The sequence below is a fragment of the Babylonia areolata genome, chromosome 9, assembly GCF_041734735.1.
Source record: "Babylonia areolata isolate BAREFJ2019XMU chromosome 9, ASM4173473v1, whole genome shotgun sequence".
NCBI classification, from domain to species: domain Eukaryota; kingdom Metazoa; phylum Mollusca; class Gastropoda; order Neogastropoda; family Buccinidae; genus Babylonia; species Babylonia areolata.
The window spans coordinates 46373645-46389820 of record NC_134884.1 but is presented as its reverse complement, the minus strand read 5'-3'; the positions used below and the strand labels follow the sequence as shown (position 1 = coordinate 46389820).

At 46.0% G+C, this 16176-nt stretch overlaps 1 protein-coding gene across 1 annotated transcript; it reads right to left on the bottom strand.

Moving 5' to 3' along the window:
- Positions 1 to 395: 395 nt before the first annotated feature.
- LOC143285540 (histone H1.2-like) lies at positions 396 to 953 on the bottom strand. The gene has a single exon (XM_076592900.1). The coding sequence runs from the start codon at positions 951 to 953 to the stop codon at positions 396 to 398; it is 558 nt and encodes a 185-aa protein (XP_076449015.1).
- Positions 954 to 16176: the final 15223 nt, after the last annotated feature.

Sequence of the window (16176 nt, the reverse complement as noted above, 5' to 3'; positions counted from 1 at the left end):
ACATTTTATTACTGCAGTTCCTTCCCCTGTGGCCAATGGCAGTGAACCGATCCCTTACTGAAAATCCATCTAAAATCTTACTTGTGTTCAGATATATCTGGATGTGTGTAACTGGGGATGGGGGGGGGGGGGCTAACAATGTGGAGTTCATGCATGATCAGTCAAAATGTTTGAAACGAACACTCGTACAAGCGGACGTGCACAGCTATGCCCCTCTCACACATACAAACTGGTTGTCATTTAAACCTCCACCCCGTAAAACATCTTGTACATTAATAACAACTTTTTGCAATGAGATGGACCAACCCTCTTGGGAAGGTGTGGTGGCCCTGAAAAGGGCCTGAGGAATCAAACAGATTCGACACGGCGATCCAATGAAGATTCAGCGAGTGACTTCACTTCTTGGCTGGTTTCTTGGCAGCAGCCTTCTTGGGGGTCTTAGGCTTCTTGGGCTTGGCTGCCTTCTTGGCTGCTGGAGACTTTGCTGCTTTCTTGGGTTTGGCTGCCTTCTTAGGGGACTTTGGCTTCTTGGCAGCGGCCTTCTTGGCGGGAGACTTGGTCTTCTTGGCAGCAGGCTTCTTGGGTTTGGCAGCAGGCTTCTTGGCAGCAGCCTTGGGCTTCTTGGCTTTCTTGGGTTTGGCAGCCGCCACTTTTTTCTCTCCCAGACGAAAAGAGCCAGAAGCTCCAGTGCCCTTGGCCTGCTTAAGGGTGCCGGCCTTAACCCCAGCCTTCAGAGCGGTTTTCACACGTGCGTTGATCTTAGTCACTTCATTGCCCACCTTGTAGTTGGCCATGATGTACTTGAGGATGGCCTGGCGGGAGGAACCACCGCGCTCCTTCAGGGCGGTGACGGCAGCGGCGATCATGACGCTGTACTTGGGGTGCTCTGCAGGCTTGGCTGGCTTCTTGGGCTTGGCGGCCTTCTTAGCGGGGGCAGGAGCGGCGTCAGACATGATGCTGTAAGTTGACGGACGAGTTGTTCCAACGGAGAGCGACTTGACTTGTTTGCTGGCTGAGCAATGAATGAAGCAGTGGTGAGGCCGAACTTATTTTTATACAGCGCGGGCGAACTGCAAAGCCAGCAGCCCGCGGCTGCAAGTGAATCGGCCCTCGCGAAGCCTCAGTTGAGCAAATTTGTGTTTGTTTTTGTTTGTTTGAAGGGAGTTATTTTATCAATTACGACAAAGACACCCATATATTGCATATCACTGGAATTGTCAATAAACATTCTTTCTTTCGACATTCCTTATTTGACTATATTTTCATTTGATGAAAAGAAATCTTAAAATGAAGTTCGTGTTTACGACCAGCTGAAACGAGTTCGTTGTACAACTTTGTTTGTTTTACTCAGAATATCGAAGTAACTGATACAAACATGTGGTAAACAAACTTTCAGGAATCTAGTCTAGCCACACAAACAAACTGTTTGGCCGTAATGTGCATATGGAATGACTTTTAATCGGTTTTCTGACCACCACAAAACACAAAATTTCGTCTGCCTGCCACTGTCCCCATTCTCTCTCAACGCGTTGTAATATTTTCCGCTCGTTAGTTTACGTTCTCAGTTGACTTTGATACCAAACGATTGTACTGCATCTAAATATTGTTCGACCAGGCAAACAGAAAATGCTATTGTTTACACAAAGTAAATGAGTTAGGGTGTGTTTGTGAATTTTATTTTTCCATGCTCGTCAGTTACAGTTACACGTCAACAATGGCGACGTACCCAAATTTGAGCCTGTCGATCGGGATTTATTATTGGTACGCAGCTTTAACGAAACTAACATGTAAATGGCAACCACTAAACGTAATAAGTACTGTGTTATACATGTTTCTGAGTGCGATATTTCGTACAAGGAGATTAACCAAGTTTATTTTCTGAAAGTGCGAAAGTTGCCGCTGATTTGAATGATTGTCGACACCGCCACATGCTCATGCAATAAACTGGAATGAACACTCTGTATATGTTTCAGAACTAAAACCACACATTCACATACAATACAGCCTACCCACAGCATCAATGCTTGGTTCTAAATGTAATATGTTCGCTGTGTATTTGACAAAATGTGTTGCTCGAATTTCAAACGGAAATGGCGGGCTGTTCAGGCATCACACTGTCAACAAGAGTGGTTACAACGTGTTTGTTGTTGAATAACGTGCCGTCATGTTCTGTTTTCAAACTTTGTACTCACTAAAAGTGCATAAAATGGTTCGTTTTGTGTTTAGGTATTTATATAAGTTTCATGCGAAGGGTGCAGTTTGCCTGGGAATTCAGAATAAAACGATCGACCAGTCGACCAATCAACGTAACGCCACTTGCAAACCTTGTGGAATTTCAACTCCTATGTGCGCCTGCTTTGCAATGTGTGTGTGTGTGTGTGTGTGTGTGTGTGTGTGTGTGTGTGTGGTGTGTGCGGTGTGGTGTCAGTGTGTGCCATGGTACGTGTGTGTGTGTGCATGTGTGTGTCAGTGTGTGTGTGTGTGCGTGTGTCTATGTGTGTATTAATGTTAGTCTGTGTGTCAGTGTGTGTGTGTGTGTGTGTGCGCGCGTGTGTCTATGTGTGTATTAATGTCAGTCTGTGTGTCAGTGTGTGTGTGTGTGTGCGCGCGTGTGTCTATGTGTGTATTAATGTCAGTCTGTGTGTCAGTGTGTGTGGTGTGTGTGTTTTGTTCGTTTATCTATTACTGTATAGTCTCTTCATCGATCTACAGAACGACTGGACAATGTTCACCAGACTGTGGTGTCATGATGTCAGTGTGAGTCGTGTGTGTGTGTGTGTGTGTGTGTGTGTGTGTGTGTGTGTGTGTGTGTGTGTGTGCAGTGTGTGTGTGTGCGTGCAGTGTGTGTGTGTGTGTGTGTGTGTGTGTGTGTGTGTCAGTGTGTGTGGTGTGTGTGTTTTGTTCGTTTATCTATTACTGTATAGTCTCTTCATCGATCTACAGAACGACTGGACAATGTTCACCAGACTGTGGTGTCATGATGTCAGTGTGAGTCGTGTGTGTGTGTGCAGTGTGTGTGTGTGTGTGTGTGTGTGTGTTTGCGTGTGTGTGTGTGTGTGTGTGTGTGTGTGTGTGTGTGTGTGTGTGTGTGTGTGCAGTGTGTGTGTGTGTGTGTGTGTGTGTGTGTGTGTGTGTGTGTGTGTGTGTACCAGTGTGTATGTGCCGGTGTGTGTGTGTGTGCGAGTGCCAGTGCGTCACGGTGTGTATCAGTGTCGGTGTGAGCGTGTGTGTGTGAATGTTTAAAAAGTTGGGTTTTTTTTTACTAATTGTTTTGCTTGTCATGGTTGGATGACGGGTTGGCTGACTAATTATTAATGTATTTTTGTCTTTATGTATCTATCTATTTTTCATTCATTTATTTGTCTATTCATTATTTCATGAGCACTCCCCTCTGTGCCTCCCTCAGACATTCCCATCCAAAACTGACACACAACCTTCACCCCCCCCCTACACACACACACACACACACACCTCACTCCCCCCACCCCCCCCCACCCCCCTCTCTCTCTCTCTCAGTCCGCCCCATCCTTCAGCCCTTCAGCCCACGGACAACCCTCCCACCTCAGTCATCTTCTTCCAACCTTCCTCCTGGCGTCAGGACTGGATGACTCTCAACAAGCTGCAACTAAATGATGATAAGACTGAATTTATGATTACCTGTCCAAAGAAGTTTCGTCAACATCCTTCCTTTCCTGACTCTGTTCTGATCAATAGCACACCTGTTTCACTTTCTCCTTCTGTTCGCAGTCTTGGTGTAATCCCAGACCAGTCTCTTCCTTCCAACAGCACATTTCGAATATCTGTAAAGCTGCCTATTTGGAACTGCGTAGAATCAGCTCTATCCGCCACTATCTCTCAACCGATGCAACCAAGACACTTATTTGTATGCTCTCTGGTTCTCTCAAGATTGGATTACTGCAACTCTCTTTTGGCCGGCCTTCCCAAATATCTGTTAGACAGACTCCAACGAATTCAGAATAACGCTGCCAGACTCATTTACATAGCTTCTAAATTTGACCATGTTTCTCCTCTCCTTCAGTCTCTCCACTGGTTGCCTGTTTCTGATCGAATATACTATAAGCTATCCACTCTGACCTTTTCTGCAGTCAACGGATCTGGCCCGCCCCAAGTATCTTTCGGAACTCCTCCATATCTATACCCCGTCTCGCCAGCTCCGCTCTCAGTCCTCTGATACTCGACTTCTCAGGATACATCACGTCAGAAGTAAGACCTATGGACTCAGATCGTTTTCTTTTCAATCGCCAAAGACGTGGAACAAGCGGCTCCCTGATAACCTCCGTCATTCTGATTCCCTCGCATCTTTTAAATCTCGTCTCAAAACTCACCTTTTCCCTCAGCAATAAGTTCAATTGTGGCAGGTCCACTTCCTTTGCGTTAGCTGTGCTTGACTATGTGTGTATACATATGTATGTGTACATAACTACATGCATGTATATGAATGTGTATTGTGTGTGCGTGTGTTTATGTAAGTAATTTGTGCCTGCCTATGTGTACATATGTGTTTGGGTAGCTGTTAGATACACATGTATGTTAAAATGTATGTATGCAGTGTGTGTGTGTGTGTGTGTGTGTGTGTGTGTGTGTGTGTGTGTGTGTGTGTGTGTGTGTGTGTGTGTAGTCACATTTTGGTGTGTGTATGTAACATTGATGTAATGTTTTATGTTAACAAAAGCGTTTTTGTAAAGCACCTAGAGCAGATTTCTGGATAGTGTGCTATATAAGTATCCATTGTTATTATCATTATTATTACAAATATGCCCCTCCTTTTCTTCCAGTGAATAAAACTGTCTCAACGTCAGAATGTAGTTCATTCCCCAAAACTACCGACCGCTTCCTTCAGCTCCCCTCTTGCTCCCCTTGCATCCACCCCACCCACCTCAGTACCCCCGCACTCCTCCTCCCCCCCTCTCCCTTCCCTCCCATTCTCGATAACCCCCAATTCTTTCTCTCTCACTGACATTGCCTTTCTATCTCCATCTTCAAACAATCGCTTCCAAAACTGTTTTCACACACACACATTCTCCTTTCGTATCTCCCCGTGTCTGGATTCTAAACCACCTTCTTCGTTTTTTATTTTAATGGTGGAATGAGTTAATGTATGTTGCATGCAAGTCCACTTTATCTGCATGTTCGCAGTCTTTTATAACCGGCTTGCTAGACGAATGTACTTGATGAGGGAGTGTTGTAAACTCCTACATGGGCTTTCCAGTCTGCAATGTGTCTTACCAATGTGGCCTTTTTATGTTCTTTGACGTACATATTTCATTTTATCATTTGTTTTTATTTTGTTATATAATGTTTGCAGCCTTGGTTTAGTCCGCTGCGCTATAAATAATCAAAAAATAAAGTTACAAACCCATATCTTCTGTTACAGTTTCACTTCATTTCATTGTGTGACTGATCTGTTTAACGTTCCATTCTTCTCGAACCGGGTCAGTGGACAGTTACCTAAATAATGTCTGCACACAGGGTCAATGGACATTTACGTAATGAATGTCTGCACACAGGGTCAGTGGACAGTTACCTAAATAATGTCTGTACACAGGGTCAATGGACATTTACGTAATGAATGTCTGCACACAGGGTCAATGGACATTTACGTAATGAATGTCTGCACACAGGTTCAGTGGACAGTTACCTAATTAATGTCTGCACACAGGGTCAGTGGACAGTTACATAATTAATGTCTGCACACAGGGTCAGTGGACATTTACCTAATTAATGTCTGCACACATTGTCAGTAGACAGTTACCTAATTAATGTCTGCACACTGGGTCAGTGGACAGTTACCTAATTAATATCTGCACACTGGGTCAGTGGACAGTTACCTAATTAACGTCTGCACACTGGGTCAGTGGGTCAGTGGACAGTTACTTAATTAATGTCTGCACACAGGGTCAGTGGACAGTTACCTGATTAATGTCTGCACACTGGGTCAGTGGACAGTTACCTAATTAACGTCTGCACACAGGGTCAGTGGACAGTTACCTAATTAATGTCTGCACACAGGGTCAGTGGACAGTTACCTAATTAAGGTCTGCACACAGGGTCAGTGGACAGTTACCTAATTAACGTCTGCACACAGGGTCAGTGGACAGTTACCTAATTAATGTCTGCACACAGGGTCAGTGGACAGTTACCTAATTAACGTCTGCACACTGGGTCAGTGGGTCAGTGGACAGTTACTTAATTAATGTCTGCACACAGGGTCAGTGGACAGTTACCTGATTAATGTCTGAACACAGGGTCAGTGGACAGTTACCTAATTAATTTCTGCACACAGGGTCAGTGGACAGTTACCTGATTAATGTCTGCACACAGCGTCAGTGGACAGTTACCTAATTAATGTCTGCACACAGGATCAGTGGACAGTTACCTAATTAATGTCCGCACACAGGGTCAGTGGACAGTTACCTGATTAATGTCTGCACACAGGGTCAGTGGACAGTTACCTAATTAACGTCTGCACACTGGGTCAGTGGGTCAGTGGACAGTTACTTAATTAATGTCTGCACACAGGGTCAGTGGACAGTTACCTGATTAATGTCTGCACACTGGGTCAGTGGACAGTTACCTAATTAACGTCTGCACACAGGGTCAGTGGACAGTTACCTAATTAATGTCTGCACACAGGGTCAGTGGACAGTTACCTAATTAAGGTCTGCACACAGGGTCAGTGGACAGTTACCTAATTAACGTCTGCACACTGGGTCAGTGGGTCAGTGGACAGTTACTTAATTAATGTCTGCACACAGGGTCAGTGGACAGTTACCTAATTAATGTCTGCACACTGGGTCAGTGGACAGTTACCTAATTAATGTCTGCACACAGGGTCAGTGGACAGTTACCTAATTAATGTCTGCACACTGGGTCAGTGGACAGTTACCTAATTAATGTCTGCACACTGGGTCAGTGGACAGTTACCTAATTAACGTCTGCACACTGGGTCAGTGGGTCAGTGGACAGTTACATAATTAATGTCTGCACACAGGGTCAGTGGACAGTTACCTGATTAATGTCTGCACACTGGGTCAGTGGACAGTTACCTAATTAACGTCTGCACACAGGGTCAGTGGACAGTTACCTAATTAATGTCTGCACACAGGGTCAGTGGACAGTTACCTAATTAAGGTCTGCACACAGGGTCAGTGGACAGTTACCTAATTAACGTCTGCACACAGGGTCAGTGGACAGTTACCTAATTAATGTCTGCACACAGGGTCAGTGGACAGTTACCTAATTAACGTCTGCACACTGGGTCAGTGGGTCAGTGGACAGTTACTTAATTAATGTCTGCACACAGGGTCAGTGGACAGTTACCTGATTAATGTCTGCACACAGGGTCAGTGGACAGTTACCTAATTAATTTCTGCACACAGGGTCAGTGGACAGTTACCTGATTAATGTCTGCACACAGCGTCAGTGGACAGTTACCTAATTAATGTCTGCACACAGGATCAGTGGACAGTTACCTAATTAATGTCCGCACACAGGGTCAGTGGACAGTTACCTGATTAATGTCTGCACACAGGGTCAGTGGACAGTTACCTAATTAACGTCTGCACACTGGGTCAGTGGGTCAGTGGACAGTTACTTAATTAATGTCTGCACACAGGGTCAGTGGACAGTTACCTGATTAATGTCTGCACACTGGGTCAGTGGACAGTTACCTAATTAACGTCTGCACACAGGGTCAGTGGACAGTTACCTAATTAACGTCTGCACACTGGGTCAGTGGGTCAGTGGACAGTTACTTAATTAATGTCTGCACACAGGGTCAGTGGACAGTTACCTGATTAATGTCTGCACACAGGGTCAGTGGACAGTTACCTAATTAATGTCTGCACACTGGGTCAGTGGACATTTACCTAATGAATGTCTGCACACAGGGTCAGTGGACAGTTACCTAATTAATGTCTGCACACAGGGTCAGTGGACAGTTACCTAATTAAGGTCTGCACACAGGGTCAGTGGACAGTTACCTAATTAACGTCTGCACACAGGGTCAGTGGACAGTTACCTAATTAATGTCTGCACACAGGGTCAGTGGACAGTTACCTAATTAACGTCTGCACACTGGGTCAGTGGGTCAGTGGACAGTTACTTAATTAATGTCTGCACACAGGGTCAGTGGACAGTTACCTGATTAATGTCTGCACACAGGGTCAGTGGACAGTTACCTAATTAATTTCTGCACACAGGGTCAGTGGACAGTTACCTGATTAATGTCTGCACACAGCGTCAGTGGACAGTTACCTAATTAATGTCTGCACACAGGATCAGTGGACAGTTACCTAATTAATGTCCGCACACAGGGTCAGTGGACAGTTACCTGATTAATGTCTGCACACAGGGTCAGTGGACAGTTACCTAATTAACGTCTGCACACTGGGTCAGTGGGTCAGTGGACAGTTACTTAATTAATGTCTGCACACAGGGTCAGTGGACAGTTACCTGATTAATGTCTGCACACTGGGTCAGTGGACAGTTACCTAATTAACGTCTGCACACAGGGTCAGTGGACAGTTACCTAATTAATGTCTGCACACAGGGTCAGTGGACAGTTACCTAATTAAGGTCTGCACACAGGGTCAGTGGACAGTTACCTAATTAACGTCTGCACACAGGGTCAGTGGACAGTTACCTAATTAATGTCTGCACACAGGGTCAGTGGACAGTTGCCTAATTAACGTCTGCACACTGGGTCAGTGGGTCAGTGGACAGTTACTTAATTAATGTCTGCACACAGGGTCAGTGGACAGTTACCTGATTAATGTCTGCACACAGGGTCAGTGGACAGTTACCTAATTAATGTCTGCACACAGGGTCAGTGGACAGTTACCTGATTAATGTCTGCACACAGGGTCAGTGGACAGTTACCTAATTAACGTCTGCACACAGGGTCAGTGGACAGTTACCTAATTAATGTCTGCACACAGGGTCAGTGGACAGTTACCTAATTAATGTCTGCACACAGGGTCAGTGGGTCAGTGGACAGTTACCTAATTAATGTCTGCACACAGGGTCAGTGGACAGTTACCTAATTAATGTCTGCACACAGGGTCAGTGGACAGTTACCTAATTAATGTCTGCACACAGGGTCAGTGGACAGTTACCTAATTAATGTCTGCACACAGGGTCAGTGGACAGTTACCTAATGAGTGTCCGCACACAGGGTCAGTGGACAGTTACCTGATTAATGTCCGCACACAGGGTCAGTGGACAGTTACCTAATTAATGTCTGCACACAGGGTCAGTGGACAGTTACCTAATTAATGTCTGCACACAGGGTCAGTGGACAGTTACCTAATTAATGTCCGCACACAAGGTCAGCGGACAGTTACCTAATGAATGTCTGCCCGTTCATTCAGTTCATCCCGAACCCATTTTATTGTTCGTTTACCCGTCCGTCCTTTCATTTTACATCTTCCTGCCTTGCCTGTCTCCATGCTTTACATTTTAAGTTGAGCTCTGATCTGATCTCTTTTTTTCATCTCCTTTACCTTTGCTTTGTCATTGTCAGCCTCTTTTCCTGCTCTGTCAGTCACCCGTGTCGCTCCCCGTTTGCATCTTTATCGTGTTATTCCTTTGTCGACTGCAGGCTGTGGTGTCGTATTTGTTTGTGATTTGTTTTTCGTGCAACTGATATTTCTAACTCATTACTTTTGTGCAAATGACAGTGACTGCTTATGATCTTTGTCATGATATAGTGTCGTTTTAATTAACATGTTCATCTGTTTTTGGTTCTTTTCCCCGTGTTACTGTGATTTTAAACTCAGTTGTTGATGGGACTAAAGAAAGGTGGTCGTAAACTCTTTTTTTATTTTCAATAGAACTTTCATTCGCCTATTTGTCTAGACAGAATTATTCGCTCTCAGTCGGATTTGAAAGGCGCGCGCGCGCACACACACACACACACACACACACACACACACACACACACACACACACACACACACACACACACACACACACACACACACACACACACACACACACACAACGCGCACACACACGCATACACAAATCGCGTGCGCACGCACGCACACACATACACTCTCTCTCAAGCACACACACACAACGCGCTCGCGCGCGTACACACACAAACACACACACACACACACACACACACACACACACACACACACACACACACACACACACACACACACACACACACACACACACACACTACTAAGTTAAATGGGCGCCCATCAACAAGCTGACGAATGCACGATTGAATCAGACCGGCAATCACATTCATTACTTGGTGTAATCATGTTGGAGGGAGAAAGGAATTTTACAAGGCAACCACGCACAGCACGCTACCCAGAAAACAACAACAAACAAGGTCTAGCAGATACTTTCTGAAGATGCCGATGGCAGTGGGTTGTGTTTGAATCTTCTCTGTCTGGATTTGGTAAAGTTGGAGAGAGTGTTCGAGTTAAGACCGGAGTTACAGCGTTCTCCTCTGCCGCCTGTTGTGACGTTGAAGACTGGTGTTGATCTTGTCGCAGCACGTCTGAATGAGGCTTCAGTGGGGAGAGTCCTGCGTCTCCGTAGAGGAGTTCTGATGCACGGTTTGGAGTAGTTCGCTCTCAACCTCCTGCAAGATGCGGGAACCTTGTGATGCACCGGACCTCGCTGTGCTGCTGTCCCCAATCCACGCCGTTTGCACTGATTGACGAAGCTTGCTCGACGCTGCAGGAATGGGGCTGCGACTACAGAAGGGATGTGTTTTCTGTGGGAATCGAGAAGGGACAGTTCCGATGTTTGTGGAGATGGTGACTCCAGTAAAGACAGACTTTGTGTCAGATTGTACCCACCGTCCTTCTTCAAACCACCAGTCTTCTTTGTCCGTAAATTTCTTCTTTCTTCGGGATGTCTGCAAAAAGAATAGTTTTTGTCCAAGGGTCTGTTGCTGTTCTCTCTCGCTGTCTGTTCCTCCCGGCGCACGTAGTGGGGAAGGCTGACGCCCACGGCTCTATCAGGATGATGTCGCTGTGCTTGCTGTACCTGAAAACGGCGTTGGTGCTGGAAAGGAAGACGAGGACACACCCTGCTGCCCCACAAGGATGAAGATCTGTTAGTCTTTTGCCGTCGCCAGGCGTCAAACTGATTCCAGGCACCAGCCAAGACAGCCGGCACCTTGCCGCGATCAGAATTGTCGGTGGTGTTGTTGTTGTCTCCCTTCACCTCGCTTCCGCAGGACATGCCGCACACGGCGCTCCGACCGTGCAGAAGAGCGGCAGCCGCCAGGACTGGGATGAGGAGGAGGAGGAGGAGGAGGTACATCCAGGAGCTGTACAGCCACCCCATGCCCGGGTCTTTGGAGTCAGACTGCTGCCCGATCAGCGTGGAGAACTCGCCGTCCAGATCCCCAGTGGTCGTGCAGGTCGTCTGGTCCTTGCTCAGGCTGTCGGACGACGCTGTGCACACTCCTCGGTAGTGGAGGCAGCCGTCACCCTCCGGGAGATAGATAACGTGGCCCAGAGGAGAGGTGATGTTGAAGGCGCTGGCAGGCTTGCACCGAGAGTCACGGTGGCGGCTCCCTCTACAGCACAGCTTGCACAGGTCCTCCGTCCTCCCCTGGCAGAAGCAGGGCTCCAGACCTGCCCGCGTGCACAGCGACTGGCTGCAGCGGCCCTGGAGGCAGGCCCTGGTGGCCCTGTGGCACGGCGTGCCGTCCTGGAGGAGGGAGGACACAGGGCACATGGCGCCCTGCCCGTCACAGCTGGCCTGCCTGTAGCAGTCACCAGCCTTCCGGCACACGTAGCGATCCGCCAGGCCGATGTGTCTGCACACAGGGTCAGTGGACAGTTACCTAATGAATGTCTGCACACAGGGTCAGTGGACAGTTACCTAATTAATGTCTGCACACAGGGTCAGTGGACAGTTACCTAATGAATGTCTGCACACAGGGTCAGTGGACAGTTACCTAATTAATGTCTGCACACAGGGTCAGTGGACAGTTACCTAATGAATGTCTGCACACAGGGTCAGTGGACAGTTACCTAATGAATGTCTGCACACAGGGTCAGTGGACAGTTACCTAATGAATGTCTGCACACAGGGTCAGTGGACAGTTACCTAATTAATGTCTGCACACAGGGTCAGTGGACAGTTACCTAATGAATGTCTGCACACAGGGTCAGTGGACAGTTACCTAATTAATGTCTGCACACAGGGTCAGTGGACAGTTACCTAATGAATGTCTGCACACAGGGTCAGTGGACAGTTACCTAATTAATGTCTGCACACAGGGTCAGTGGACAGTTACCTAATGAATGTCTGCACACAGGGTCAGTGGACAGTTACCTAATTAATGTCTGCACACAGGGTCAGTGGACAGTTACCTAATTAATGTCTGCACACAGGGTCAGTGGACAGTTACTGAAATGTTTTCACACTTGGTTAGTGGGTACTGAAATGTTTTCACACTTGGTTAGTGGGTACTGAAATGTTTTCACACTTGGTTAGTGGGTACTGAAATGTTTTCACACGTGGTTAGTGGGTACTGAAATGTTTTCACACTTGGTTAGTGGGTGGTTAGTGGGTACTGAAATGTTTTCGCACAATGTTAGTGGGTGGTTAGTGGGTACTGAAATGTTTTCGCACATGGTTAGTGGGTGGTTAGTGGGTACTGAAATGTTTTCACACATGGTTAGTGGGTACTGAAATGTTTTCACACATGGTTAGTGGGTACTGAAATGTTGTCACACGTGGTTAGTGGGTACTGAAATGTTTTCACACTTGGTTAGTGGGTACTGAAATGTTTTCACACTTGGTTAGTGGGTGGTTAGTGGGTACTGAAATGTTTTCGCACATGGTTAGTGGGTGGTTAGTGGGTACTGAAATGTTTTCGCACAATGTTAGTGGGTACTGAAATGTTTTCGCACATGGTTAGTAGATACTGAAATGTTTTCACACATGTTTATTGGATACTGAAATGTTTTCGCACACGGTTAGTGGGTATTGAAAATTAATGTTTTCACACGTGGTTAGTGGGTACTAAAATGTTTTCACACGTGGTTAGTGAACAATTATTAAAATGCCTGCACACATAGTTAGTAGACAGTTACAAAAAATGTCTGCACACATTGTTAGGGGACAGTCATTTAAATGTCTGCGCACATGATTAGTGGACAGTCACTAAAATGCCTGCACACATGTTTATTGGACAGCTACTAAAAGGTCTGCACACATGGTAAGTGGAAAGTTACTAAAATGTCTGCACACATGGTTATTGGACAATTACTAAAATGCCTGCATACGTGGTAAGTGGACAGTTACCAAAATGTCTGCAGACAGGGATAGTGGACAGTTAGTAAATGTTAGAAGGTATGATAATTGGATAGTTACCAAAATGTCTGCATACATGGTTATTGGACAGTTACTAGAATGTCCGCACACATGGTTATTGGACAGTTACTAGAATGTCCACACACATGGTTAGTGGACAGTTACTAAAATGTCTGCACATTTAATTCTTGGACACATTATTTCAAAAGCTCTGCATTATCATGTTCTGTGATGAAAAGTGCAATCACAGACTATAACGTAATTTTGACACCAAAACTGCTATCAGTTTTGCTGCCTTTGACGAGAGAAGTGGACCAGAAAGTGTGTCAAAAGAGATAAACTTCATAATCATATGATTTTTGCTGCCACGAACAGGCCGAAGTTACACATTGTTGATTGGTTCAGTCACCATTACAGAATAATGTACTGTTCTTAAGTTTTATCTATAATTCCTTTATTTATTTATTTAATCAGTCGATCAATCAATCAGTGAAGGCGCTGACTGGCTGAGCAGAAATACCTTAATACTGGGTTAGTCGCGGAACTTGATCAACAGAGCAAAGTGATGGGCCTTGTTTGCACAAGTTTGACAAGGTACAGTGCATGACACCAGTCAGTCACTCACTCATTTGGCTTCTTCTTCTTCTTTCTTTCTCTCAGTCACAGCCAGAATGGCGACGGACTCACTTGCAGACATCCGAGCAGCAGCTGAAGGTGACGGGCGAGCACTCCAGCCCCAGGGAGCGGCGGATGGTGCAGGGGGGGTCAGACCCGGGGGTGTTGGGGGCGTCCCCTGGGGTGCAGCACGGGTCGTTGAACTGACAGGCCCCGCTCAGCCCGCAGTCACACTCCTCCCCCTCCTGTGGCATTGGGTACATCTCTCTCTCTCTCTCTCTCTCTCTCTCTCTCTCTCTCTCCATATAATTATTTACGCCCCCTTTGGAACGCCAGAAAGACCTAGCCGGACGTACAGACACCCAGGACTCACCCTCTCACCCTCTCGGACAACGCAGCCTTGACCCAGCCAAGACCCCAGCCCTGATCAACTTGACCTAAATTAACTCATTGGACTCTGCGCCTGAGCATTGCTCTGACGTCAAAATTCCTCTCGTTAAAACGGTTTTCACCTTTCTACACATGCATAAACTGCAAAGGAAGGGAACTAACGTCTGCGGTATTTCGGGATGTGTCCACACGTAACTTGGCGGAAAAACAGTATAATATGTGTGTGTGTTTTTCTACAGCAGTATGGCATTGAAGCCTGCCGAGGCTGTAAACTCTCCAGGGTTGAATGGGTTAAGAGCGCTCGCCGACAGCTCGTTGAACTTAACTCTGCTAATCCAACTGTAGAGTAACAGCCTTGTGAGTAAAGCGTGCGACTATATTGGAACAGAGTTCCAGTTGCGATTCCCTAGAATTTTTGTCCTCTAGGCATGGTCCTTTGGACACAAGGAAAAACACTACCCCACCCAGCTGTTAATGGATACCCAGTTTGGGTTGGGGACGGTTAAAACGGCGTAACGAGAGGACTGGATCCCGTCTTCCTATGCCGAGCCCTACCCGGATACAGTGGACAGGAATCCACTGTCCCCAAGGTCATAAAAGGTTATGGGACCTTTAACCCTAAAAAGAACATGGAAGAGAAACCAAATAGAAATAATGATAACAATAATGATAATAATGATGATGATAACAATAATGATAATAATGATCATGATGATAATAATGCCAGTCCTTGTCCGTGTCTTTTGGCGAAGTGCTCAATACGGAGTATAATCGTGTGTGTGTGTGTGTGTGTGTGTGTGTGTGTGTGTGTGTGTGTGTGTGTGTTGGATGGACGGATGGATGGATGTTTGTGTATTAGTATGTTCAAGTATGCATATATACATGCATAGGCATATTTGTATGAAAGTATTACGGTATGTATTTCTGTACGTATGAATGCATGCGATAATACTTGTGCGTGTATGTATGTATGTATGTATGTATGTATGTATGTATGTATGAACGGATGTCCGTCTTTCTATGTGTATATATGTATAAATTCACTGTGTGTATGTATGTGTTAATTCAGTCCTTCAGTTATCTATACACAGAACTGCATTCTGCCTACTTCCACAACTCCATTGCCGCACGTGGGCCCGGTGTAGCGGATGAAGCAGGTCCCCTTGAGGACGATGACCGGGTACATTTGGCGCAGCGAGCAGGGCGAGAACTTGTAGCTGTTGGGCAAGAACCGCGAGGGTCGGAACTTCCGCATCAGGTAGGACCCTTGGGGGTAAGCCTTGTTGCACGGGGAGCCTGTAGTAGTGTATCAGTAGTAGTTGCAGTAGGGGTCGATGCAGTAGAAGTACTAAGTATAGTATGTATCGAGCACAGTCTTGTCGCTAAATCCTAGTAATCGAATAATAGTGGACTGAATAGAGGCTGAGTCGACGTCAAGTGTGTGTGTGTGTGTGTGTGCGTGCGTGCGTTTGTGTGTGTGTGTGTGTGTATGTGTGTGTGTGTGTGTGTGTGTGTGTGTGTGTGTGTGTGTGTGTGTGAAAATCAATATCCTAAAAAAAAACCCACAAAAAACCCCCATCAAAAGCCGAGCACCACATGCATCATCGTCTGCAATGCAAACTTCAAATTCATTCACGCATTCGTTTCAAAATAAAGAAAACCAACAGCATGGCACTGTCCCTCTGAACATTTATTTTCATGCTTAAAAAACACGGCTCAAATTCGAGACATGCATCAACACGCGAACTAACAGAGAAATTGGCAGATCAACACATGAACAGTGCAACGGAGGCTCACTGCTCTGTACAAAATAAAGAAAAAAAACCCCCAAAAAACAACAACTAAACA

What these genes read in the sequence shown, in the direction of transcription:
- LOC143285540 (XM_076592900.1), bottom strand. Translation starts at nt 953, where the DNA reads ATGTCTGACGCCGCTCCTGCCCCCGCTAAGAAGGCCGCCAAGCCCAAG.